Source organism: Harpia harpyja, chromosome Z, assembly GCF_026419915.1.
Source record: "Harpia harpyja isolate bHarHar1 chromosome Z, bHarHar1 primary haplotype, whole genome shotgun sequence".
Taxonomy (NCBI): Eukaryota; Metazoa; Chordata; class Aves; order Accipitriformes; family Accipitridae; genus Harpia; species Harpia harpyja.
Window position 1 is genome coordinate 24617244 of NC_068969.1, and position 25216 is coordinate 24642459.

A 25216-nucleotide genomic window follows, 5' to 3' on the forward strand; every position below is an offset into this window, starting at 1 on the left:
GGCAGCTTCCAATAGGGAACAGTCCTTCACATCTACCTGAGGACTCAGGTTACACATCTGGCTTTCAAAAACATGATATGAGGCAACAAACATGTAGCATTACCCATAATATTGCAAATATAATATATATAGTATTAATGATGTTAAAAAGTCTTTCCTTTTTACCTTCTCTTTCTGCCTGGTGCCTGATGACCACCCATGGCTTATGTTAGCAGGCACGACGAGGTCCTCATTTCTACTCACTTCCTACACACTGCTGTGACTCTTCATGCTCTTATCACATTACACACTCCCCCCTCATTTTCAGCTGAAGAGTCCTGGTCCACCTCACTGCAAGATTCCTCCAAGTCTTTGATGATCATTTTTAATTTGGTTATCATTAATAATTCTGTATCATCAGCAGACTTTGTCATCTTACTATTCATCCTTTTTCCAAATAATTTATTAGGAACTCCACTAAAACTCTTCCTTTTGTTCCCTGTCTTTTAACCAGTCATTAACCCAGAAAACAACCACTTCTTATTCTTCAACAGCTTCTCTTCTTCGAGCACTTCAGCAAGGGACCTTTTCCAAAGCCTGTAAGACACTGCAGGTACTGTGCCAACTTATTCACATGATCACTGGCTCCTAGAAATACCTCCACTAGATTTCTGAGGCCTGACTTCTCTTCAGAAAGCCACACTGACTCCTCTCTTGTATCTGCCTACATGCCTGTCATTCTGCTCTTTACTGAAGTTTCATCCAACAAGTCTGTTTTCAAAGTCAGATTACTGATCTGTTCTCTGAAGCTCTCCAGGAATCTTTAAAAAAAGTCATCATGTTTTCCACATTTCATTTCTCTGGCACTGACAACAGTTTAAACATCAGGTCACACCTTGCTGCTAGTCACTTGACAGTTTTATATCTCAGTTTCTTTAAAATTCTTGGATAAATATTATCTAGAAAGACTTATAAGTGATAGTGCCTTGTACAGATTTGCTCTGCAACATCTAATGGCAATTCAGTTGGATAAGGTTCCTCAGGTTGGTAACACCACCACACCGCCCCAAGAAAATCTCTAGCCTAAGCTTTTCCATAACAAGTACCAAGCTAAAGAAGCCAGATAGCCTTTGGCTGTTACTCGTAGCATTTTTGCACCTCACCCATCTATTCCCCTTCACATCCTGCAGCAGGTTTCTTTCTTGTGATTTCGGAGAAGTTTTTGTTTGCTTTATGTCTTTAGCAAGTTGCCTCTGAGAATTTTACTTGGCCTGCCTTACTATGGCTTTACATTTTCACTGTCCAGAGTTCAAACTCCTCTCTAGTTTCCTCATTAAGATGTGATGTGTACTTTGTAGAAAGTCCTGTTATCTTTCTCTGCTTTTTAACAATGTTGGCTTTTCTGTATCTCTTTAGACTTTGGGGGTGGGGGCACAGTTGTGTAGAAGTCCACAATGAGCTTCTATTTTAGACTAAAATGCAAGGATGGATCCTCACTGAGCAGAACTCTCCATCTCTACTTTGGTTACCTTTTTAAAGAGCCTGATGACATCCTCACTGATCTGTGACAGCCGAACGATGACATTGTTCATGAAGATGTCATTCAGGGTGGCGTGATCTCTGCTCTCTCGACGGGTCTGCGTCAGAACCAGGTACCAGCAGTTCACAGGGGAAAGTAGGTGCTGATCTTTCCTAGGGAAGTGCGGGGGAAAAAAAAAAAAAAAACAAAAAACCAAAAAGGCTGAGTGAACAAGTCAAAAAGGCACAGGACTTTCAAATGAATGCTGCCAGCATATTAACGGTGCCTTCCTCCACTGCATACGTCCACTAGAATCCGTCGTGCCCCCAGAGGAAAGCGTGTGAGCTCCTCTTGGCTGCCTCCCCTCCCCAGAAACCGCTGCAGCATCCAGCCAAGCACCTGGCAGCCCCTCAGCGCAGCGGCCGGAGAGCCAGCCCGCCTCTCCGGCGCAGGGCTGCGAGCACGACGGCCTTCTCCTGCCGTCCCCACCGACCTGCGGGGAGGACACCCGGCCGCAGCATCCTCTGCTGCTGCCACCCCTCGCCTCCCCCTCCCTCTCCAGGGCAGCCGTCGCCTGGGGCAGCGGCGCAGCTCTGTGACAGAGGCGACCGGTGCACCACGGACTTTCCACCGGCTCCGAGCCACGTCCTTTTGGCGGACGCCGCGGGGTCATTGGTGCGGCTCTGGGTGCTGGCCCAGAGCTGCTGCCCCGACCGGCACGGCAGTGCGACCCGGCAGACAGCCCATGCTCAGACAGGCGGCTGCCTGCCCGCCGGCCGACCACGGCAGCACCTCCTCTTCGGTGCAGGAAAGGTGCTTAAGTATCGCTGCCACCACAGAAGCTCCCAGTCTAAATATTGTACACGAGGGTTTCAATCAAGCCAGGGAATTCCCATGCTTTGCCCCAAGCTACTCCCTCCCGCAGCTTCGTCCTTATTTACCAGCCTCCCACAGCTGCCAGTGGCAGGACAGAGGCTTTCTGTGCAGGGGATATGGATGCTCTGGTGCTGACCTTGGGCGCAGCCCCGTGCTCCACTCAACACACATCTATACGGACCTTTGTATACCATCTGCCCTACGCAGCTTGGTTTTTCTGCCCTACCTCGACTTCTTGGGGCACCCAGTGTGCATTCTGGTCCACTGCTCCATACCTACGCTTTAAAAAGGCACAGTCTGCAAAAGGTCAGTTAGCAATATTACAGTAACACAGTGCAGATATGCCGGGCAACAGCTCTGAAGGACCTGAAAACGTGCGAGTCAGCTGGAGACAACACGAGAGCTGGTCCCTTGACCCAGCCGGGCTGGGAACCCATCTGCAGCCCTGCTCTGGCTTCCAGGAACCTCTTTCGGAGTTTCTTTCAGCTGTTCAAGCGCTTCCCCACAGGGACGTCCAGCAGCACACATACCAAATCAGACCCCCAACCAGACCTTTCCCTGGGTGCTCTGGAGAATGGTACAGGAGAAGAGACATCCCTGGCAATCCCTTCAACGCTTTGCAAGGGAGACAGTTTTACTTCCTTTTTCCGCTTGGTGCTATTAATAAGGTTGTCGCTTCCATTTCAGAAAGAGCCCATTTGCCGCACAATCTGTTGTACCACATTTAGTCCACTAAACAGTGCTGGAGAAAATGTTTTGCATCCAACGTTAACACGAAGTGTCTGTGCTCAACATGAATATATTCATGTATGCTGAATACTTACGACGGTCTTAACCCAACTCACACTGCAGACAACAAAGAGACTACCATGAGCGGCAGCAGGCGTCAGGACGGGTGACCTGAAGAGTCCCCAGGAGGCACACAGCATCCTCAGAGCAAGCTCATCCCCACCCGGCTCACTGCCAAGGGGCATCCCAAGACCCTGACTCACCTGGAAGCCAGGGTTGGTCCGAAAAACTCTCTTTTGAGGGAAATTTCAGCAAACATTTCACACTTGATTAGAGCTTAACTAATTTTGACATGTTCCATCTCAACACCGAGAAAAACCTGCACTGCTCTCCATGTACTGCTTTTAGTACTGACGGCAAATTAATCAAGAGTGAATCAAAATTTCCAGAAATGATACAACTGAAAGAAAACATCTCACATTGTCCAACTGAGACACTTTGAAAAAGATCCTCTAAATGAGGCAGCTGAGTGATTTGTTCCAAATGTTTCTCCTACACAGTTTTCTCTGGCCAAACCAACACTTTCCTACAAGATGTGCTGGTTCCAGAGACACAGCTCCTTTTGGCAGAGACCTCCCCTGCCACCGTCCTGTCTGGGCAGGTCTCCCCGTGTGCCCAGAGCCGTGCCTGATGGACGTGTTCAAGCCCCAGAGGCTTCTCCCTCCCCAGCACCTAAAGACACGCGCAAGCTGCCCGGGGAGCGCCCGCTGCTTCGCCCACGGGGCAGCCGGGTCTGCTCGCACCCGGGCTCGGCAGCCTGCGCGCACCGACAGCGCTGGCAATGCGGCCATGATGGACATGGGCCTCAGACTCCCTGTGCTCAAAGAAGACTCTCCTTCCCAAGAAATCCTGTAATCAGAAAGCTAGCCCACGCTCGCCACAGCTACACTGTGCAGCTGAAGCCTTCACACACGTACTACTCCTCATCCAAGATGTTCTCACTCACGGTACCAGGGCTGATGCAGCCCACCTCACCACTGAACCCATGGAGAGGAAGGCAAGGTGACTCCAGGAAATCTCTGCATGCACGTACAGACAAAACAACTGCATATAAAAGCATGAATGACTCTTCTCAACCCAGAATCACCATGAACAGCCCAGCACCGCAGCAATTACCACTATTAAGGGCTGGGCCACAGCCTGCTGCACATGGCTACACAGGGACAAAGGAACAGCTGAAGATACCGTATTTCTTAGGAGCGTCAAAAGCCTCATCGGAATAATGACATTCATGAGCAAGCTGAGGAAGCAGTGCAGATGAACCTAATAAAGGGCAGGTACAAAGCAGTCTGGAAGAAAAATACATTCAGGGAGTCTCAACATGGAGTGAGACAGTGAGGACTCAGCAGAAGTGTGCACTGAAATCAAGCTGACCCTGTTAACACTATCAATACCATCACAAACCACCAGGCACTTGTGCCCAGGTGTTTTATAAAGGTGGAGAATCATTGTCACCTGTAGATACTCCACAACAACATCCTTCCAATACTGTAAGCACAATAAGCAATGCCACTGCCATAACACTGCTCTCAGCTGATGACAGAGGCACACACACACACACAACGAGTCTTTGTGGGCTCCATCTCTGAACAAGAGCACCTTCCCGAGCCCATACTGGCGAATTCCTTCCCCAGGACAGTTATCCCCAACACATGATACAGCAGCACCAGCCTGGCACCACACAGCTGACAAGCAACAGTCAGATGCAAAAAAAACAGATATCATTTGAATGGCAATTCATTTTCAGCAGACTTTTGCATTAGACAACAGTAAAGCCTTGCTTGCTAGAGAGACTGAGTAAACAGATCAAATGGGATTTAGTAATATGGAATGAATAGGATTTAGTAATGTAACAGCAGAAATCACCGCTCTTGCGGCTGAAACAGGAAACAAAAAAAATCACAAGGGGTTAGAGAAAGAAAAAGGCTGCAAAGAGCCAGGGGCTAGCAATGCTAAGTGCATCAGACAGGCAAAACCTTCAATTTTCTGGGAAAGGAGCTAAATAGTGGCTGCAGTCTTTGGCCATTCAATTGAATGACACTCGTTTCATCTTGAGCAAAGGGCATAATGCCAGCTGAGAGACTATTTCATGGACACCGCTGTCAGAAGAAGAGACAGGGACAAATCCTATGGCCAGGGGAGACAAAGGTGGGGACCTTCAGCTGACGTGCTGCATGGGAAGCAGCCAGGACGAGTATCTGCCTCCGTGCTGCAGGTGCTGCCGCACGGCCCCCGGGGTGCAGACCCTGCCAGCCACATCTCAGTGGCACCGCTCACGCTGCCCAGCGAGACCCCGCGCCCCGAGAAACTGCTGGGGAGAGCCGGTTGCAGCAAGGAACAGGAGGAGCAGCAGGGAGGAAAACCCTGACAGCTACCAACACACACGTGCGAACGCTGAGCATCGTCCTGGGGAGCCCAGCCTGACACCTCCGACCCAGCACACTCGAGTGCACCCGGAGAGCAGGGACCAGCTCCTCCAGCAGCGACGGGACAGTGGTGTTCACAGGAGCCTTGAAGTCACAGCCGCCAACCAGCCAGCGTAACGGCACAAGCTACGTATCCTCATCACAAAACACAGTCACCTCCAGACTTAAATTCTGACTTGAGTTTGTTTTTTGGGTTTTTTTTTTTTTGGATCTTTTTGTTTTAGCCAAGCTTTAGAGTGTGGTTAAACTGAAAAGACGCTGCTTTTGAAAACTTGCACATATTCACACATTCACGGATTTTACAGTTTTCATCATCTGTTTGAGTTTCACACAATTCCAGCATCCAGTTCATACTTCCTATTTCAAAGCTTTGTTTCAAAATATTTCCACTATGGATTTGCCTAGCTTCAACACTGTAAGGGTGTATACACAGAAAACATATACATACTTCATTTTAAAAAACTGCAGTAAATTAGATTTCCAGAAACTGCTGCCAAGTCTGAGCCTGTAAGCAGATCTGTGTGCAACGTGAAGCACTCTGACATCTAAGGATTGGACTACATACAGAAAACAGGGTTTATGAAATGGGCCTACCATTATTTGCACAATCAAATCAGTGGCTGAATTCAAGCCTCTCAAAAAAAAAAAAAAAAAAATCAAGGGGCTTGACTCCTTCCTAGTCCCTGATTCATATTTTTATTGGACTGCTCAAAGAAGTGCATAGTAAGTCTAATTTGGGCAGCACAGGTCAGTAATGCTGTGGTGAAAGTCTTGGAAAAAGGCTGTTTGAGTTCTTGTTGTGAACCCTGCACCGTGATAAGACAGACAAGGTCACCACTGCTGCTACTCCACTTTCGAACTGTGCGGCTACAAACATCTACTGTTCCAGGCAGTCTCTGGCCCAACATTTTGTACCATTTTGCCCCTGGAAACACCTGCTTACTTGAACTGGTGCTCTCTGGAGCTGCGTATCTTGGAGGAGAATCGTTCAGCCAGTTTCTCCAGGCTCCTGGAGTACTCCAGCTCGATCTCAGCCTTCCTGCGGAAGAACTCCTGCAGGTCCTGCAGCAGTTGCAGGCGCGACTCCGACTGCTGCTCCAGACATTTGAACTGCTCGACCAGCTGAGTTCGGATTTCTGCATGCACACAAGAGGGAAGAAGAAGAAAATACAATGTCAGCAACAAACACTGGCTAGGAAGGTTGTCCTTCCTTGTCTCAGAGCAAACCGCACAGGCAGTGCTAAAGCAGGCTCCCTCACAAGCCTCACGTTTAATTCAAGGCTTGCTAAAGCCAACAGATTTTTTTTCCAAGAGAGAGCAGAAGAATTTCATTCACCAGCCTCATATTAAAACCTTGCTCTTTGTCAAAATAAACAGCTGTGTAAGTACACAGAGACCAACCCTCAGAGCTTTTCAGTTGCCTTTTTGAAACTAGAAAATGATACTTCAATTTATCTAGTCCTACCTGAAATCCTGCATTCTTTGCATATAGACTAACATATTATTTCTTGATAAATGACCATTTGAATTCCCACTGAAGAGCTGACAATGACCTGAGGGAAGCTGGCACTGTAAATGCCTACTCCTCTCACCCACATCCTCCCAGCGCTGCCAGGTTAACTGGCAAATCAAACTTGTCTTTGGCTCAAAGGCTTAAAAAGTCTGTCAGACCCCCCAAACTCCAGCTCACAAACCACCACAGACTTTATCTGTTCCAGGTGTTTTTGCTTTCTCATAAGGACCTTCAGACACTGTGACAGATACACTACAACCCCCCGCAACCTTTGCCAAAGAGGGGCTCTGCGGTGCCCGGAGGGTGCCTGTGCAGAAGAGGGAGAGACGGTGGGAGCCTTGGGCAGCCTGCATCTCAGCCGCAGCATCGCCAGGGTGCCTGCTGCCTCCTGCCATGAACAAGCACCCCACAAGCAGCAGACAGACCTGTTCTCCAGGGCTGACTCCTATCTGGCACATCAATTCTGTTCAGCACATTCAAATTATTGTAAGACCGGTTTAATATTTCTCCTCTTTTTACGTCAGAGTTGTATTTTTCACCTTGATCAACTTCATTTTGAGGATACTTCTCTCCCATGGTAAAAGACAAATTGCACTTTTTCCAGCTCCCCCTTCTCACATAACGCAGACAAGGCTGCAAATCCCCGACATGGAGCTTATCCCGGGAAGACAGGCAAGCACCAGAGAAGGAAACGCTGCTCACGAGGCGCAGTCAGACCCTTCGCCCTCTCTGCAAGAGAAGCAGCACAGCACCCGTGGCACAGGGTGCGACAGAAATACACCTTCCAAACCGCTTCCCAAACACGGGGAAGGTGTTCAGCAGCTCTTGGAAACGCTGGACAGCGAGGAAGCCTGTGCAGGCAGTTGCTCTCTCTTGCAGGAGCAGCAGCTGGGCTCTGCCCGGCAGGAAGGGGAGCCCTGCAGGGAGCGGGCAGGCAGAGCTGCAAACAGAAGGGAAAAAATGAGACCAGACATAGAAAAAAAAATATTCAGAGTGAGAACAATTGGGCTGAGCAGGCTTCCAGAGGGGGCAGCTGCACAGCGGAGGGATCAGACAAGCCAGAATCCCAGAGGTCAGATGATGAAACGGTCTGTGCAATGACTGCCTGTTCCCAGATGCCAAGGGGAGAGGGGAGAGCAGCCCCCCAGGCCCTCCCCACCACCACACACCCCACCTGCAGAAGGCAGCTAGACGCCTCAGCTGTGTGGGTCAGCTCCCAGCAACAGTGTATTACTGCATGTGCTCACCTTGAGAAACTTAGCTTTCTGCCCCCAGTGAAAGTGGTGCACAGAAATGCACTCCACTGAGCAGACAAGGCACTTGCAGCCATTTTGGTCCATCCACAGCAATAGCCTTTTTAATGCTATGAACATTTTTATAAACAATCCACAATAAACAACATGTTCTTTAACTTTTCCTAAGGTTTGTGATTAAGTATATTTTTCTCACTTTGGTCACCTGCAGCTGATGGACCCCAACAGAATACATTTGCAAAGCATACCTAGCAAAAAAGCCAGCAGAGAAGCTTGGCAGCAGGAGCACAGCATCGTGCTTGCTCCCCTCACCATGCGTGCACCCTGGGGCTCGACGGGGCCAGAGCAGTACAGGACAGCACACCACGACACCTCAGAGAGCCTCTGTCCCACCTTGCTCCCTGCCTGGCTCCCACAGATGTGCCAATTCACTGCTGGCCTAACGCTAGCGGTAATAGCACCATCACCAATTCAACTCCCTCTTTTCTGTACTAACACTATTTTTTCCTTTCCAAATTAGTGCCTAGACCCCCTCAAGCTCTGCAGCCCACCAAATCCAGGGGGAAGCCCCATCTCCACCTGCTCTTTGCCCAAGTACCCTACAGCCTCCTTGCATAGTCTTGCAGATCTGTGCAACCCAGAGGGCGAATCCTGCACTCAACCAACGAACCCTCGGGCCAGCCAGTCGCTCCCCGAGCATGCACGCAGGACCCACAGCCCCACACTACAGCACTCAGACACTCACACGACACCTCACTGCTTGGTGGTGAGCCATTTCTTTCTTAACGTGATGGACCGGACCCACACCTGATCTAAGCTGACAGGCAGCTCTCAAAACATCATGTTTGGCTGATTTATAAACACCCAAACTCCTGGCCGTTTTTGGGAGGCGAGGGTAGAGGGGCAACAGAGGACACGAGAGTGAGAGGGGAAAGAACGTTATTTTGGTGACAGCAGCGTTTACCATTTCAACTAGCATCACATCCCAGCTCAGACAGCATCCAGGCCACAAGTCACAGCTTTCCCTCCATAACCTTATGAGCTTACAATACATTAACAGTTAGCTCCCAAACTCAGTGCATCACCAAACAAGACAAAGCACATGCACACCACCATGTACGCGCATACGCGTGCAGGAGAAATGCCACTTGTGGTTATTGGAGAAGTTGCGCATCAGGGCTAGCTGAACTGGGCAGCCCCAAGTTCTCTTTCCCCAGCACATCTCAGGCTCGATTATCAGCCAAGAGGCCCACGGACACAACAGGAGGAAGGAAGATGACAGGTATTTGTGGGCACTTCTTTAGTTCAAGTGCTTCTCCATGCAGCTCAGGGATTTCGCCGTGCCACAGCACGGCAGGCTCTGGCGTACTCCTGGCAAGCCCATGCCAGCCTGGCAGGCGGAGGAGGAAGCGGCTCCCAGCGGACTCCTCCAGCTGCCAGCAACGGCAGCAGGAACGCCGGGCACTGCCAGCCCCGCCGGACCGCAGGCACCTTCTGCGAGAGATGCAGAGCCCTCGCCTGCCCTCCCACGCTGCGAGGGGGTGCTCGGCCTCCTACAGGGATTACGAGGAGCGGACCGCAAATGCAAGCTCTTGGGTGACTTTCTGCCTGGATTTTCTGCAACAGCAGGAGCTGTACTTTTCTAAACTTCTGGTGCAAGGCTGCAGCACGTTGAACTGTCACTGCATATGTGATAGGAGGACTCCTCCACCTGTACTAAGAAGGAAGTCCTAAAATTGGTAAAGCTCTTTGGCAAGAGGGCTAGACCTCATCCTTGGTTCCTTCTGCAAATTCAGCGTGGTAAGATGACAAATGGTAACTTACCTACAAGGGCCACAGCAAACTAAAAATACCTCTACTGCTTGAACACATGCTCTTGAAATTGCTGCATCATAATTGGGAAGCTCAGTGACCTGAACCAAGACAATACAGTGGTGTCGTTCCAATGCATGAAACAATCTTCAGTATGCATGCATATATATATATATATATATATGCACACAAGGCAGGCTAGCCCTACCCATCCCCTGCCAGCATCAGGCTGTCCCACAACTTTGCAGCTACAGCAAGGTCCTATCCAGACAACGATTGCTCCATACTGGATGCAGAATTAATAAATTATTAAGTAATGATGATGCAAAGCACTGACTGAAATCACAAAAGATTTATGGACAATTTCAAGCTCTTTAAATTGGTGAGGATCCCACGTGGAAGAGCTTAAAATTGCCATTACGAGAATCTGGCAATCTGGTATTTCTATGTATAACAACTATCATGCAAGACTGAGCCACTCACAGCCTGACCAGGTGAACTTGGAGAGCTTAAGGAACAAGGACGCTTGCAGCAATCTCATTACTGGGTAATTTAACGATGGCAGTAGTGGGACTGGAGGCTGCAGGCTGCGTGAAAGTCACCTAAAATCAGAAAGCCCCTTGGAAATAACAAATGCTGAAAGCTCTGAAGTTTATCAGTCACCTTATGTGGGATCCTCCATAGGCACTGCTTTTACAGCACTTCCTTTATGTTCTTGAGACTTTATGAGAGCAGATAGCATAATTGTTCATAAAAATGCACCTGAGGCTCATACACAGTCTTGGCAAGGGACTCAACACACTGCACTTGGCCACTAACAAAGCCGTTTTCCATTCCTGAAGTCTGCCTGGATAACTGTGTAACCATCCCTGTGGTAGCCAAAGCACTCTAACTCATTCTTGACCTACATCCATCCCATCAGCAGACACGAGGCTGCTGGACACAGGAGGCAGAAGGGCTGAGGCCCCAGGCAGAGGAGAAAGGGTGACACGCAGCAGGGATGCTCAGCACAACTGCTGCCTCTACTGAGGCGGTGCTGCATGGTCAGGGCTCCCCTGTGACTCTGGGCATCTGCTGCACGCAAACATTAGCCCTCATTCACAGCTGAGCTGCAGAACACCCTGAAATGAAAGACAATTCCACTATATAAGCAATGCTAGAAATACCTGCTTAAAAAAATATATATATAAAAAAATAAAGCTGCCAAAAGAATGGAGAAAAAGAAATTAAATTCTCATTGCAAATGAGGTCTCAAAATGACTGGTGTCAGAGTGTCTTGGTCTTTACTCCTGCATGAAAATAAGCAGTATCCTATTCCTATGGTATCCAGCACCATGCCGAAACACAGAGCTGCACACCTCGCAAACAACGCTGCTTCTCCATCCCCTCTTCTTCACATTTGCACTTACAGTCAGAAAATAGATTTGCTCCCCTTGCAATGGCACTTTCTCTGGGGAGAGAGGAAGGATGCTTTAATGCCACACAGCAATATTTAGCCTGGTTTTGCTACAGAGATGCGTGGGAATGCCTGGAGAAGCTCAGTGAACTTCCAGAAAGCAGTACTTGGTCATCACACCTGAAAGCTGGTCCAGTCCTTGGTAGCTGGGACTCCAGCATTTGCTGAAAAATAGCCTAAGCTTTACAGAAAGATCACATGTACATAGCACTGCAGCTTTGATTTCATCAGGAAGACTGCTCTTCAGGGACTCTGCGTTGTGCAAGAGCTGCGATGCCTTATGGGATCAACAGAAGACGACCACCTACGCAGTCATGGCTTCCGACAGCTCCCTTGCTTTCCACCCGAGCAGAGCCAGGATGCGAGATGGCAGGCTGGTGCTGTCATCCACCGAGCTCGTCAAAACGGCTTCCCAGGGTACAGCATGCCTGCTACGTTACAGCAATGCTTCATATGCACCCCCTTTTGTAGGCAAGCACTTTCACTGTTACACAACTTCTGTGGTTAACGATGGCATTCACTGGGGCTGAGGGTGGCTAAGAGTAACCACCTTTGAATTAAGCCTCTTAAAAACCCACTGCTACGTTCCTACAAGATACAAAGGTAACAGTTTCATAACAAAACATTTTTAAAACCTTCACATTCCTCTGCCAACCAGAGTTTCCTTCCCACACAAGGTCAGTGGAAATTTCATTACATCCCATATGGATTTTACATTCCCACTCCTGCTGGTGCCAACACAGGACTTGCTTTACAGAGCTCTGCTTTCCTGAGCAAGTTTGATATAGATTTTTATTTAAAAGACACAGATTTGATCTCTAGTTCTCTTTTCATAGTGGATTACAACTCGAGGTGGTCTCCACAACAGCTCTTAAGAACCCTGACAATGCACAGAAATACAAGGAATATCAATAATGCTTCTCCAATGTTTTCAATTTCCTACCTCTTCCTATTTTTTTCCAGATCTGAGCAACTGCTGCCCATCTGATCTGTATATCTGGCACAAAGATTTCTCCTTGGCTCTTACAGGGGTCATTTCAGGCAGTTCAGACAGCAGCAACACACGCAGACTCGCCAAGGCTCCCATAGCTTTCACCACCCCCTGCTCCCAGTAATGGGAATTTGCAGTTTGTGCCCATCGGACCCGCAGCCAGCAGCCTCCACCGCAGCCTCGGTGAGGGTCACCGCCTCCTGCCCACTCACCACACGCTCGCAAGCCCAGCGCCGGCCCCGGACAGACAGGCAGGACCCAGCTCCCCCTCCACCATCATCCCACGTGCACTGGCTCACCCCAGAGTCCTGGTACCAAGGAGGACTCAACGGTGGCATGTCAGTCCCACTGGCAGGTGAGGATGCTCTGGGGCATCCAGGCATCAGCAAGGCACGTTTTGACCTTCGCCAACAGAATTTCTTTCCTTTCCCCACTCCTGCAACGTGTTGCTTTGACACCTTCAAGTTTCCGTGCAGGAGTTCAGCCAGGCCAGTACCATCTAAGCACGCAGAGGCAAAGGGCAGTCTCTCCAGACATGGAGAGCCCGCTAGCCGTGACCCTAAAGCCACTCAGCTATGAGCAGTCACATAAACAAACGCAGATGGCCACTGACCCCAGGAGCTGTTGCTGCATGTTAAATGGAAAAGGTTTGCAGCAGAAAACAAAATTAAGGGTTGCCAGTATCATTAATGCAAAGACAGAAGCAATAACAGAGAAAACGACATTCTTCAGTGCTCTGGAGGTCTCTGAGTCAGCCGCCCACAAACACAGCCCCCGACAGCGCCTGCATTGTCGCTCCCCTGCTTCCATCATTACTTTGCTGCCGCATTTAAGAGGCACCCTCCTTTCAATTAAAATGAACTTGCTCTTAAGTAGCCTTTTCAGATAATCATGAAAAAATACAGGCAGACAGAAAAGCCTTTTTCCACCCTTCATGCCTGCTGCCTAGGGAACGGGCAGGAGCACTCGGAGGACATCCATTTTCTCCTGCCTGTGCAGCGATGCTGGAGACCAGCCCCACTGACGGAGCAGCCACCATTTGCTGTTTGATCCCGACACCCTCCATCCTCCCCCTCTCCCTCTAACCCAGCCTGCTCGTGCACCGGAGATGGACAGAGCAGATCCCCAGCGAACCCAAACCCAACGGGCCTCTACTAACATCCAGAGTGACACCTCGATGGGCACCAGCTGACAATCCAGACCAAGACCCACACTGTCTTCACCAGCACTGTTTCCGAGCAATTTTCTGGCCAGCAGCATGAGCATGAGCTGCATCAGTCCTGTCCGTCATAGGGGGATTAACAGGCCTTTAATTATAACCTTCAGCTAAGTGCCAATTATGTTTTCCATGTTAGACAAATATCTCTTCAGCGCCTGACCCCAAAACCTTAAACTCTGGAAGACAGACCTAGAAAGCAGAGGACACTCATGGGAAGAGATCACTAATTGTGTTTCTGTAATTGGAGGGAGGGGAGTCATCTCCAGGCACTCGACTGACGTGCCTCGCAGAGAACTGGCTTTTAGAAACGACTGGAGTGAGACAAGCTCAAAGCACAGGCAATTGGGAACAACTGGGCTACAATAAAGCCTATGAAGAAAGAGCTAAACTGTTAAAAACCCAGTGGGCACCCACCATCACTCAAGGATTAACCCCTTTGTTCCTGCCCTCCGGCAGCAGGCATGCCCTCAGCTGAAGGTTTCAGACAGGGCTGCCTATACCCCTGGTGCACCCAGACGGCTGTGTGCAGGAGGGACACCGACAGCCTCAGGTGGGCCACAGCCGCTGCCCACCGCAAAGGGCCACGCAGCACCCACCGCCCAGGCGGACCGGAGGGACCCTCCATCCAACGCCCGCTACGGCAGGAACCGGCACGCCGAGCACCATCGCGGCTGGGAGCGATCCTGTCTCTGCCCGCCGTCCCAGGGGAGCTGGACACGGCCCCCACCGCTGCACCGCTGTTACCTGGCCAAACAGCTGCTTTTTCTCTCAAATAACTGGAATGAGAAACCCCCGGCTGAGAGTTTTATCCCGAGTGATCTGAGAGTCAGCCATCACAGGCTGGTGGAGCAGTGCAGCACCTCCAAAGGGCACCTGGAGAAGAGTGGTTTGCTTTGGCTGTTACAGAGTAGGGGGTAGCTGGAAATGACAGGCCCAGGTTTGGACTGCAAACGCTCTCATTTGCATTCCTCTTCCCCAAAGCTTTAGAATGAGCCGTTATAATATAATGAAACACCATCTGTGGTCAGCCTGACCTCTCCAGTTGCACGCTTCCGCATAATGGTTACTAAGAAGTTGCAGCAATAGGAAAATTACTTCTGCTCACCGATGAAGAAACAAGTACAGGAGACACTGTTACACAGTGGCAGGTTGGTAACTCCTGGAATTCACATAATGGTGGCAGGTCCTTATTCACGCTGCGTCAAAATAATTTGGCAAACTAAAAGGAAATGGGCTGCCTCAGAGAGCATCACTAACGAGTTATTCTGTGAAGGCTAAAGGTTTCTGAAAAAAATGACCCAAACTGGGCTCAGACCCTTTCTTGATTCAACTAGTACATACATTTTTTTAATATCGCATGTTCAGAGCTTTCCCTACTAGATTAAAAATAAGCTCCTTGCCATGAAGAGCAAACCTCACTAGGAAAACTCCCCAACTCTGGCTTCTGCCCAGTACCATCAGGATGTGAACAGAAATGCTGCAGGTCTGCAGGAGAAAAACAGCCACCTCGCAATTTGTGTTTCTGAACTTGGAATTTATAGGAACTTTTAGTAGAAATCAATAAACAAAAACCTCCCAAAGTACTTTAGGAAGAGCTGAAAGCATTTGCCAAAAAGCAGAAAAGCAAAACATTAAATAAAGTTGTGTAGCTGGTCACATTTCCAACAGTAGTTTGTCTGAAATGCTCCCATGATTTAATTCACAACACATAAAATCACAAAGAGTGGCAAAGGAGAACAGAGTGAGCCATTCCGCAAACAAAGGTGCTAAAAAAACTCGAGTCCCCTTGAAATCTGGACAGCTGGCTTTCAAGATGTACTGCTTTTTTCCTCCCAGTTTGTTTGGTTCTGTTCATAAGAAAGGACCTTCCACTGTGAGCAGTCCTGTTATTTAAAATGCAGAATCAGAGGTAGAAAATGCAAGAAATACGATTTCCTCAGCTCTTCTGAAACACAGCGGCAGGGATGTTGGAGAAAACAAAATTCCTTGGCAAACCAAGGAGAGCAACAACACTCAAGACGGGCTGCGGGACTGCTAATCCAACTGAGAGAGGGAACATCTGTAACCAGATGATCTGGGGATTTGGCTTTTGTAAATATTTTCAAATCAATTAGCCCATATCGCAGCTGATGACTGCTCGTTATTTTTAGGCCACGCACGTAACCACGTGAGATGTCAACAGCAATCAGATTTCCCGCGGAGACGCACTCCAGCCTGGGGGCCCAGCAGCCCCTCCAGGGTGGCAGGCGGGATGACACCCACTGCTGCCTCCAGGACCACGTTAGACACGGCCCAACATGGGGGAGCACAGCCCTGCAGAGCCCCAGCGATGGGCCCCACCGTCAATACACACTACGGAGATCCCAAATACTGCAGGAATCCCTCATCAAAGACACCCAAGAATGCTCACATCCCTCCGAAAGCTGGAGAAAGACTTCTGAATGCGACGGAGAGGATGCAGAAGGAAAGTGAATGTGACCACCACGGCCAGCCCCGTGACACAGAGCACTGTGCACGGGCTGACACACCTGATCGGGGATAAACCCACTGCAAACAGCCTCCCACTGGCAACAGCCAAGTGGTACGCGAGTCTTAAAGACAGCATAGAGATGAGAAAAACGTTTTACCTTCAGCCTTTGGCAGGTTTGTAAATGAACGGCAACATTAAAAAAAATGCAAAAGAAAACCCCACCCAAAAACTTGACAAAGCTATTCAAAAGCCAGCTCAGGAAAACAAAAGCTGAGAGCGTATACAATTGCTGTCCTTGGGGAGCAGACCCAAGAAAGGAGCAACTTAAAACTGAAGAAAGAGTATGAGCATAAGATAAATAGACATAAACTCACCATGAAGAAAATTAGGTGAGAAATTGGAAAAATAAGTAAGATTCTGGGTCAACCGGCTAGAGGCGTGGGTGAAGACATACCCACTCTGGCAGTGGCAGTCAGTAACACCGTGAACATGTTAACACAGTGCTGCTTATGGCCAACAGCTGGGTGGGATGACTGGGCAGCCAGTCCTCGACGGCCCTATGAGCCTACAGCTGGGCAGGGGGCTCAGAGGCAGCATGTTTTGACATTAGGGTCACTACAACTCAACCACAACGCTGAGCCTGGCCAAAATTCTGTGTGCATGGTTTGCAGCAAAACGGTGTGCTTCTGCAGCAAACTACAAATTGCTACACGGAGGAAGCGCTCCTTTCCGTACGGGTTTTGTAATGTTAGGTACTGTTCCTCCTCCGATACAAGAAGATTTACAGTGGCTCAGACAGCGTTTTCTACCAGGCATCAGCCCCCGCGGTGTCAGCACATGAAGGCAGCGCTCAATGTCAACAGAGAAGTCTGTTGCACAAAGTTCCAGAAAGATCTCCAGGGAAACATATTTTTTGACTGCTTTCTTAATATAAGACTTGTCTCCAAAATGGTCCAATGGTCACCGGCCCCAAACACCCGCAGCTCTCTGCGCCAGGAGGAGATGGCAACGCTGTACCCGGTCCCACGTGCCCACCGGCTGCAGCTAAGCCCTGTTCCCCACCGCACAAGGGGGCTGCAGCAGAACAACAAGCACCCCGGGCTTACTGCACGCAGCACATCACCAACAGCGGCTCACGCAGGGTCCCGAGATGAGCTGATTCTCAGGGGCACTCCTATTGAACTTCTGGAGACACGGACCTTCAGAAATGCTGGAGTTCATACGATCACCACCACGGCAAGGCCAAGTCTCATACCTCGAGGGAGCTCTGCATTTGGGTTGGAAACTGATACTCACCAGTGTGCCAGTGAAAAAGTAAAGTGAAGGCAATTCCCCAAACTTTTTCAAGACTTCAGAAAAGTATTGTTTGGGTTGATGTTGACATCTTGGCCAGTAGATCAGGATAAGTCTCATTTTTTCCTCTCCTAGGCTGTTCACCTCATCCATTCTCCAGTGAGGACAATGCTGGCAGCCATGCACAGAGCCCGAGAATGATTACACACATCCAAATAGCATACCTCTGACAACACAGATGATGCAGTGTTTTACAAAGAACAAAATTATTTGGGACAAAGGGTGGCCAATTTGAGCACTCATATTAGAAGTAACACGCTTATGTGGAGAGGTCAAGATGAAGACAGCACGCTCCACTCCGTTTCATTATTAACACACCGCTACTTCAACCAATCCCACCCCCAGCTTGCTGAAGGATATTTTCCATATGGTCTCATTTTTTAAATATAACAAACTCTAGATGAATGCCACTAGATCAACGCAACTTTTACCAGTGATATTGATTATTATTATTCTTCACTTACTCCTTGTGTCTTCATACAGTTCACATATTCTCCTGGGCAGCAGAATCTCTGAATTTCAGGCATTTACAAATACCATGTTGAAATCCCAGCGCTAGCTGAGACTGTGGCAAAATACCCACCAGCTTCAATGGAGCTAGGATTTCATCCTTTGGCAGTAAATGGAGCAAGTGAGACAATCTTGTTCTCCGGCAGTTATTTTGCAAGTCTCCCCCCTCTTTCAGTAACCCCTGGCTCAAATACTTATTACCTCAAAAGCTGATAAGGGCCAAGCTCCTTAACTGGCATCAACTACAGTGGAAACCAACCCTAGCACAAGTACAGTGCTGATTCGTGGTGTACTGCTGCTCTAGAAATTACTTTCTTCATAAACAGTAAAGCTTCTTAAACAAAAATCAAAATAAGGTTGAGCAAAGCAACCGCAAGCTAAGCAGCAGAAGGTACGATGGTTCACAGCCACGTTTACTATTGCTTGTCCCATCTTAGGTCAAAGTGCCACACGAGATGGACAGTGACACCTTTTGCTGCTGTACCTTCAACGCGACGCTTGCAGCTCAACACCACAGCTTAACAACCCGCACACTTACTCCAGTAACAGAAACTCAGCTGGGTCCCAGCAGAGCCTGTTGCCAGAAGAGGCGAGACCATGTGTGGGAGCCAGGACCAGCCCCTGGACCTGTTGCGAAGTTCACAAATGGGCAACGCATGACAAGTTTAGGATGGACTTATTAAATAAATCCAATTCTACATGGGCAAAAACTGGTGAAAAACAGGCGGTGGAAAAACCCAGAGAGCTAAGACTCTTGAAGGTGCATAGCCTGAATGGAAAGGCGAGAGACCACAGGAGCCAAGCATGCTCCAGCAAGCAGTAAAGCCTGAGGCCGTGGCCACAGGGATGCAGCGATGCTCCAGCCGGCAGAGCCGTCCGGCTGGGAGCCCCGCACACCCCAGCCCCACCAGCTGCAGCCTGCGGCCGGGCCCCCTGCAAGCGAGCACCCTCCTCCTCAGGGAGATGTTGGTTTTGGCATGCTGCCCCCTCCCCAGCCCCCCTGCCGGGCCAGGGCCAGGCTCTGGCTGCTCAGACAGGGACAGACAAAAGCAGAGGTTTCTCTAGCAACGGGCCGGGATGAAAGCTTTCAGAGACCTCCTCCTCCTCACGCGGCGGTACCATGCTCCCACGGGCCGCACAGCCAGGAGAGCAGGACCAAGCCCTGCTGCTGCCAGCCTCCAGCCCGGGGCTTCGGATGCAGCCCACCCTCCGCTTCTGGCTGGGCCGAGAGCAGCTGCTCTGGGGATGCGGAATTTTCTGTTCAGGAGAACAGTGTCATCAGCTGATCTTCCAAACGGGCAGCCTAGGACAGCCGTTCTTCTAACATACGTTTCACCCCACTGCTTTGTGACAAGTGAGAAAACATGCTTGGCAACAAAAGCCATTATTTTCCTCGCAACTGGGATTAGACCCAATAGTTTATTGCAAATATAGCATGGCAAGTTGGACTCAGAGGAGAATCCAATTCTTCTACAAATATGGAATACACTAAGAAGGCCATTTGACTCCCAGTTTCTTTTATTTCCCCCTTCAGACTATTCATGTGCTGTCTTCACTAAAAGCCCAGCCCTCTTCACCACAGAATTACCTCTTATGTATTTTCTAGTGCTTTGTCATCTCGTTTTTCAACAGTACGCACCATTTCCCTTGGGAGAGCCCTCATACACACATCTAATGCACCACTAGCCTGGATTTATTACTAAAAAGCCAAGCGGGCTGTTACACCAACCAAACCCACCTGCCCCAGGCCAGGCAGCTGCCAGCACAGCCCAGACAGCGGCCAGAACACCCCACGGCGTGATGCTCGGGGAGCTGGGCGCTGCCTCCATGCACAGTTGCACGTGTATGAAGACAGGCAGGGCAGAGCCCCGAGAGCCCATGCGGCACGATGTGCCCACGGGACGCTCCCGCTCCCCGACACCTCCGGCACGGTGCTCTTCAACCACCCGTCTCGTCTCGCCCCGCTCCGCAGGCAGCTCCCGCCGCCGATGCGGTTCAGCGGCAGAGAGAATCGCGGGATGGTGCTGCCAGAGGAGCATCCATCTCGTGACAAGTGACTCCGGGCCAAGGCTTTGGCAGGTCCCAACAGTGACACTATTCAGCTTAAACAGCCAAGGAGCTACAAGGACCACGGACTGGAGCATCTCGAACACGGAGCTGCCAGCCACGCTTTCTCCTTCCTGCCGCGCTGATCTCCCGAGTGCCAGCCAGAGGGTGCCCTCAGCCGTGGTGAACACATTTGAAAGTTTCAGGGAAGGCACAGAGCAAACTGCCAAAAGCAAGCAAACAAGCCTCCCTCGTTCCCTTACATGTCATTATTAACAACCCTGTCTAGAAAAAGACAAGAGATTTGGCTCTTAGTAAAACAAAGAACAAGACAAGGCTTTTATCTGAAACTAGAAGTTTCAGACTTGGGGGGGGGGGGGGAGCGCAGAGGAGAAGAAAACACTTCTCTCAAATATGAAAACAACGCATGTGCCATTGGTGTTTTTCATACACTTTTTTTCACGCGTGTCTTTAATCCCCAGTCTGAGGGAACGCATCAGGAGCCAGCCCGCTCCCGGACGCAACACCAAACCAGAGGCACTTCCACGGAACAGCCCTGGTTTTGCCTTCGTACCCACACTGAGACCCTACATCATTACGCACTGGGCTGTAAGGTACCTCTTAATTTGTAACTACTAAAAAAGGAAGTGAAAGTGTAAGAAATTAGATCTTGAACTGAGTAACTTCTTCCCTCCTGGGAAACCCCCTGCCCTGGCGGGAGCCTGGGGCAGGGCACAGGGTCCCCGGGGAGGAGACGCGGGGCCACGGGGTTTGGAAACCCCGACTAGCAGCTCAGGGCAGCTGGGATCAGGAAAACACTACCTTAATTTTGCTGCTAACCAAGCTGGTTTCTGGACGCTGCCTCAGCCCCTGCTCGCTCACTCGCCCCTTGCTCCAGAGGGGGGGCACAGCCAGGTCCTGGGGTTTCCTGCAAGCCCAGACCAACCATCCTGGCACATGATGGGCTCCCTACCATGCCTACAGGAAAAAAAAAGCAGCCGAGCCATGATGAAAAATTCCATTTCTACAGGGATATTTGCATAAACAGTTTTAAATATGGCATCCTTCCCTTCAAATTAACTCCAACCGAAACAGCGCAATAGAAATGAACCATCTGCGCTGATCCCCTTGAGAGCAGGGCACGGGTATACCAGAGGGCTGGTGCCCAAAGTCACATGCCCCATCAGGGCCACGTTATAATACCTTAACACCTCTCATCCCGACAGCGTCACAAGTGGCCATGCCACTGCTACGTGGGGAGGGGAAGGCGAAACCCTCGCAGCTTCTCCTCCCAGCAGCGCAGCAGCCAGGCAGGAGGTTACTGCCTTCTCCTGCTGACTTTGGCAGCAACACAACTGGAACATGCTAACTACTGCTCACAGCTTATTTTACTCCCTCCTGCTCTCTCCAGTTACCTACAAATTTTGTTTTTAATGAGACTCCCCTGAAATCAAACTCACACACAGAGAAATGAACAGGTTAATAACTCGGTTCAGCTGTTTTCTGCTGGCCCCGTTTCCTGGGTGCAGCAGCCCTGTCCAAGACAGGTACACACAGACTGTAGGGCAAATGAGTGCGTATCAGGGTGCACTGTCTAGTGTTTTACTGTCCTTCATTAGGCTTTCTCCATTAACATTTTAATACTGTGGTCAGTCCGTCATATCAGTGGCTACAAGAATTATCTGCCTGCATCCCCTTTGAGCGGCCCAAGTGAAGTGTGGGTAAAAATGCGTTTATAATGGCTTTCCAGCCATCTGCATGGAGCATAAATCCCATCTACCACACTGCATTCCCGAAGCAGCATCCTGATGCAATCCCACCAGACCAGGGTCCTCCTGACCCCATGGGAACTCAGCCAAACACACAAAAGCTGAGGCAAGAGCAGCAAGTGTTATCCTTTCCATGAAATCTGCTGGGTCCTGTATCCTAATATGAACAAGCTTCACACCACCATAAGTAACCACTGCTCAGAAGGGTTCAGCAAGGCGTTCACGCTTTCCCTGTCAGAGAAGCCAATACCTTTGCACAGGGACAACACGCAACAGTTTTCTGCAAAGCAACACGAGCCAAAGGGTCCACCATTGTGACACTTCAGCCCTCCCAAGCAGTGGCACCCTGACGTGAAACATCACCAGCAGAAAAAGACCTGCCAGCCAAGTCAGCCTCTTCTTCCTACACCCCTCCCCAACAGCCTGCAGAAACCAGACCGAGAATCTGGAGTGACCAGAGCAGATACCAGCACACTGGTCTGGAGAAACATCAAGAGCTGGAGGAAGCACCAGACATTGCTCGTGGTGACCTCACTCCCCACTCCTCCTCTCCAGGCTACGGGGTCCATGCTGGGGCTCCTGGTAGAAAGCAACCATGTGGTAAAAGGAGAGACAGGGAGGTGGATGTCAGAGCAGAAGAGTTGTCCCACCTCCTCTCCTCCACCAGCACAACCTCCTGCAGGGAGGATTCAAGCCATGCAACACAACGTACAGCTACTCAAGGCCTTAACACAGCACGTAAATGGGACCTAACAGAGAAGAAACCTTCCACAGAGGTGTGTTTGAACCCCAGTGGGTCAGACCACCTGATCCTGAGATTTATGGCAATGCCCCATTTCAAAGGGGGGGTCTCCTGGATCACAGCACCGATGCGGTTGCTCTGCTCTGAAGGCAGTGCTCCAGCCTCTCCCAGCTCCACATCAAATATGAGAGAAACTCTTCCCCCTCATCCCTTTCTTCTTTTTAAATGAAGCATAGACAGTCACCCTACAGCATCCAGCACTTCTCAGGAAACCACTGTAGCAAGGGCAACGGGTTAGGCCAGATTTAAGAAAACACTGGTAAATTTTTTTTTTTTTCACATTGATATTCAAAATGCAAATGAAAAGAGTCACAAAATTTCAAAAACAAACTGAGTAATTTTTTTGCTTTCATACTTTAAGAACATAAGTTAGTATATGTTATCAGTTAGTGTAAGTTAGTTAGGACATAAGGCATTCTTCATGAGAAAAACAGATGTAAGACTAGAACAAACCTGATCAGAAAGAGGTTTATGATCTTGCAGTGCTCTCTGGTTAGAGCTAACACAGCTATTTCCGTTTTAAAGTTCACTGGCACTTCAGAGAGGGGAATTCCATCCCGCTAGAAACGATATACTAGAATTCACATGTCTTTCTAGGTCATAAAATATCTTCCTAGATGACAAACAAGTCTACTGCCACAAAATAATTAAAGACAAAATGCAACTGCTAAGACAGCACAGGCTCCCACTGTGGGAGACTGTATATGCACAAGGTTTGTCTCACTCAGGCATTTGCTGCTGTGCAGCACCTATAATCAAAATCATCAGTGGCTTTTAAATTAGTCAGCGGTGCTGTGAACAAAAAGAAAAAAAACATGACACAGATGCAATGACAACTTTTTTCTGACCTATACAGCGAAAATTTCATGGCATCCATCTTTTTCACCCAAAAACCTCTCAAATCAAGTTAGTCCTGGTTTAAGCAGACACCATGCTTATGAGAGCACTAAATTTGGCTTAAGACTTATGTAATGTCCACCTCCTACGGCCAAAAGGTGTTGGAAATAAGCCCCTGGGCACATCTCAAAGCAGCCACAAGGCAGCACAGCCAGGGGAGAGCTCCCCGCATCGCTGCCCCGTCCCACGCCTCCTCACCCCGTGTACAGCCTCAGGCTGAGCCCACTCCCGAAGTCCACGTGGGGATCCCCGCTCAGGCTAGATGGAGCAAGGGGGGACCCGCACAACATGCCCTGCCTGCTACAGTGAAACAGCTTCAACCACGATCTCACCTGCAATCCCTGCCGGCTGCAAGCCCTCTCACCAGACGTAGTAATAACTGACAGCAGAACTGGCCCAGCTCATGTACCCAGAACATTATCACTTTGGAAGGAGAAACACTCCTGAAAAACCAAGGTTTTGCTCAAAACAACGTACTGGGACTGAGCCGCAGCATGGCCAAGGTTGAACTGTTTTGCTGAGCATGCACCAGATGCTGTCAGCAGACCCCTCGAGTCCCTGGAGGTGGTCTGCCCAGTCTCTTTCACACTCCAGCTCATAGGATGAAAGCAGCCTTCAAAAACAACAGAATTATTTCCATCAGCCTGTCCTCCCCATCACGACAGCACTCTACCAGTAGCAGCAGCAAGACCAATGCTTCTTTTTAGGCCTGTCTTGAAACGCGCTGGAGATGCTCAGCCCACTTTTACCTGGGGACGTCCTCCTCACACGAGCCACTGAGCAGCCCCTCATTTTATGTAGACAGCAAAGGAAGACGGGGGCAGCTTCTCAATGTCTGAGAACAAAGATCAAAGTTGAGGTGGTGACAATGAAGTCTTGAAACAAAAATAAGCTGGGCAAGCACTTACGAAGAAGGAGCCAAAGCTCTCCTGCCGAGAGCCACTGCGGCAGTGGATCTCGCACGCTGCTCTTCATGCACTCCCGTCTCCTCTCCTGACCCACGCACACGACAGTGACCGCTTCAGCTGGCAAGGTGGCAGCATTCATCATAAGCTTTTGTAATCCAAACCTACAAAAGTTACTGACAGCGTATTTCCCTTACAAACTGACTCTGGATGCAGATCCAAAAATGGCAAGCCTGGCTGATGAAGAGGCACTACCCAGCAGCAGGGAAGAATGAGTTCTGGGTGAAGCAAAGCACCCAGTCTTCTTCCATTTGCACACAGCATTGCCAAGCTCAGACAACTCTGCCCTGCTAGGACAGCCTGCATTCCTTGGACAGGAAAGGGAAAAAAAACCCAAACCAAAACAGTTTTTATTCTTAACTTTAGCTGAGCTTCAAGACCAAAACTTTCCACAGATAAAGACTGTCTGACAACAAACATAATGGCGTGCTGCAATTATGTAAAATGTAAAAACAGAAACAGAACTTCAAACCACACACACGCGCGCCAGTTGGAAAGCATAAGCCTGCCGTCCAAGAGAGCCGACCGGCAGCAGCACCCAGACCAGACACCAGCAGGCCGTTCTGCCATC

General features: G+C 49.6%; 1 protein-coding gene across 5 annotated transcripts in view; it reads right to left on the reverse strand.

Moving 5' to 3' along the window:
• Positions 1 to 25216, reverse strand: part of SRGAP3 (SLIT-ROBO Rho GTPase activating protein 3) — a 175811-nt gene that overhangs the window by 61524 nt on the left and 89071 nt on the right. For all 5 annotated transcript variants that reach the window (XR_008233399.1, XM_052776314.1, XM_052776313.1 and 2 more), the window contains 2 exons: positions 6533 to 6725; positions 1509 to 1671 (listed from right to left, as the gene is read on the reverse strand). Coding sequence is in view for 4 of the 5 variants with exons in the window: in XM_052776314.1 (XP_052632274.1) it covers positions 1509 to 1671; positions 6533 to 6725 (356 nt within the window). In the remaining variant the exon portion in view is untranslated. The remainder of the gene's footprint in view (positions 1 to 1508; positions 1672 to 6532; positions 6726 to 25216) is intronic.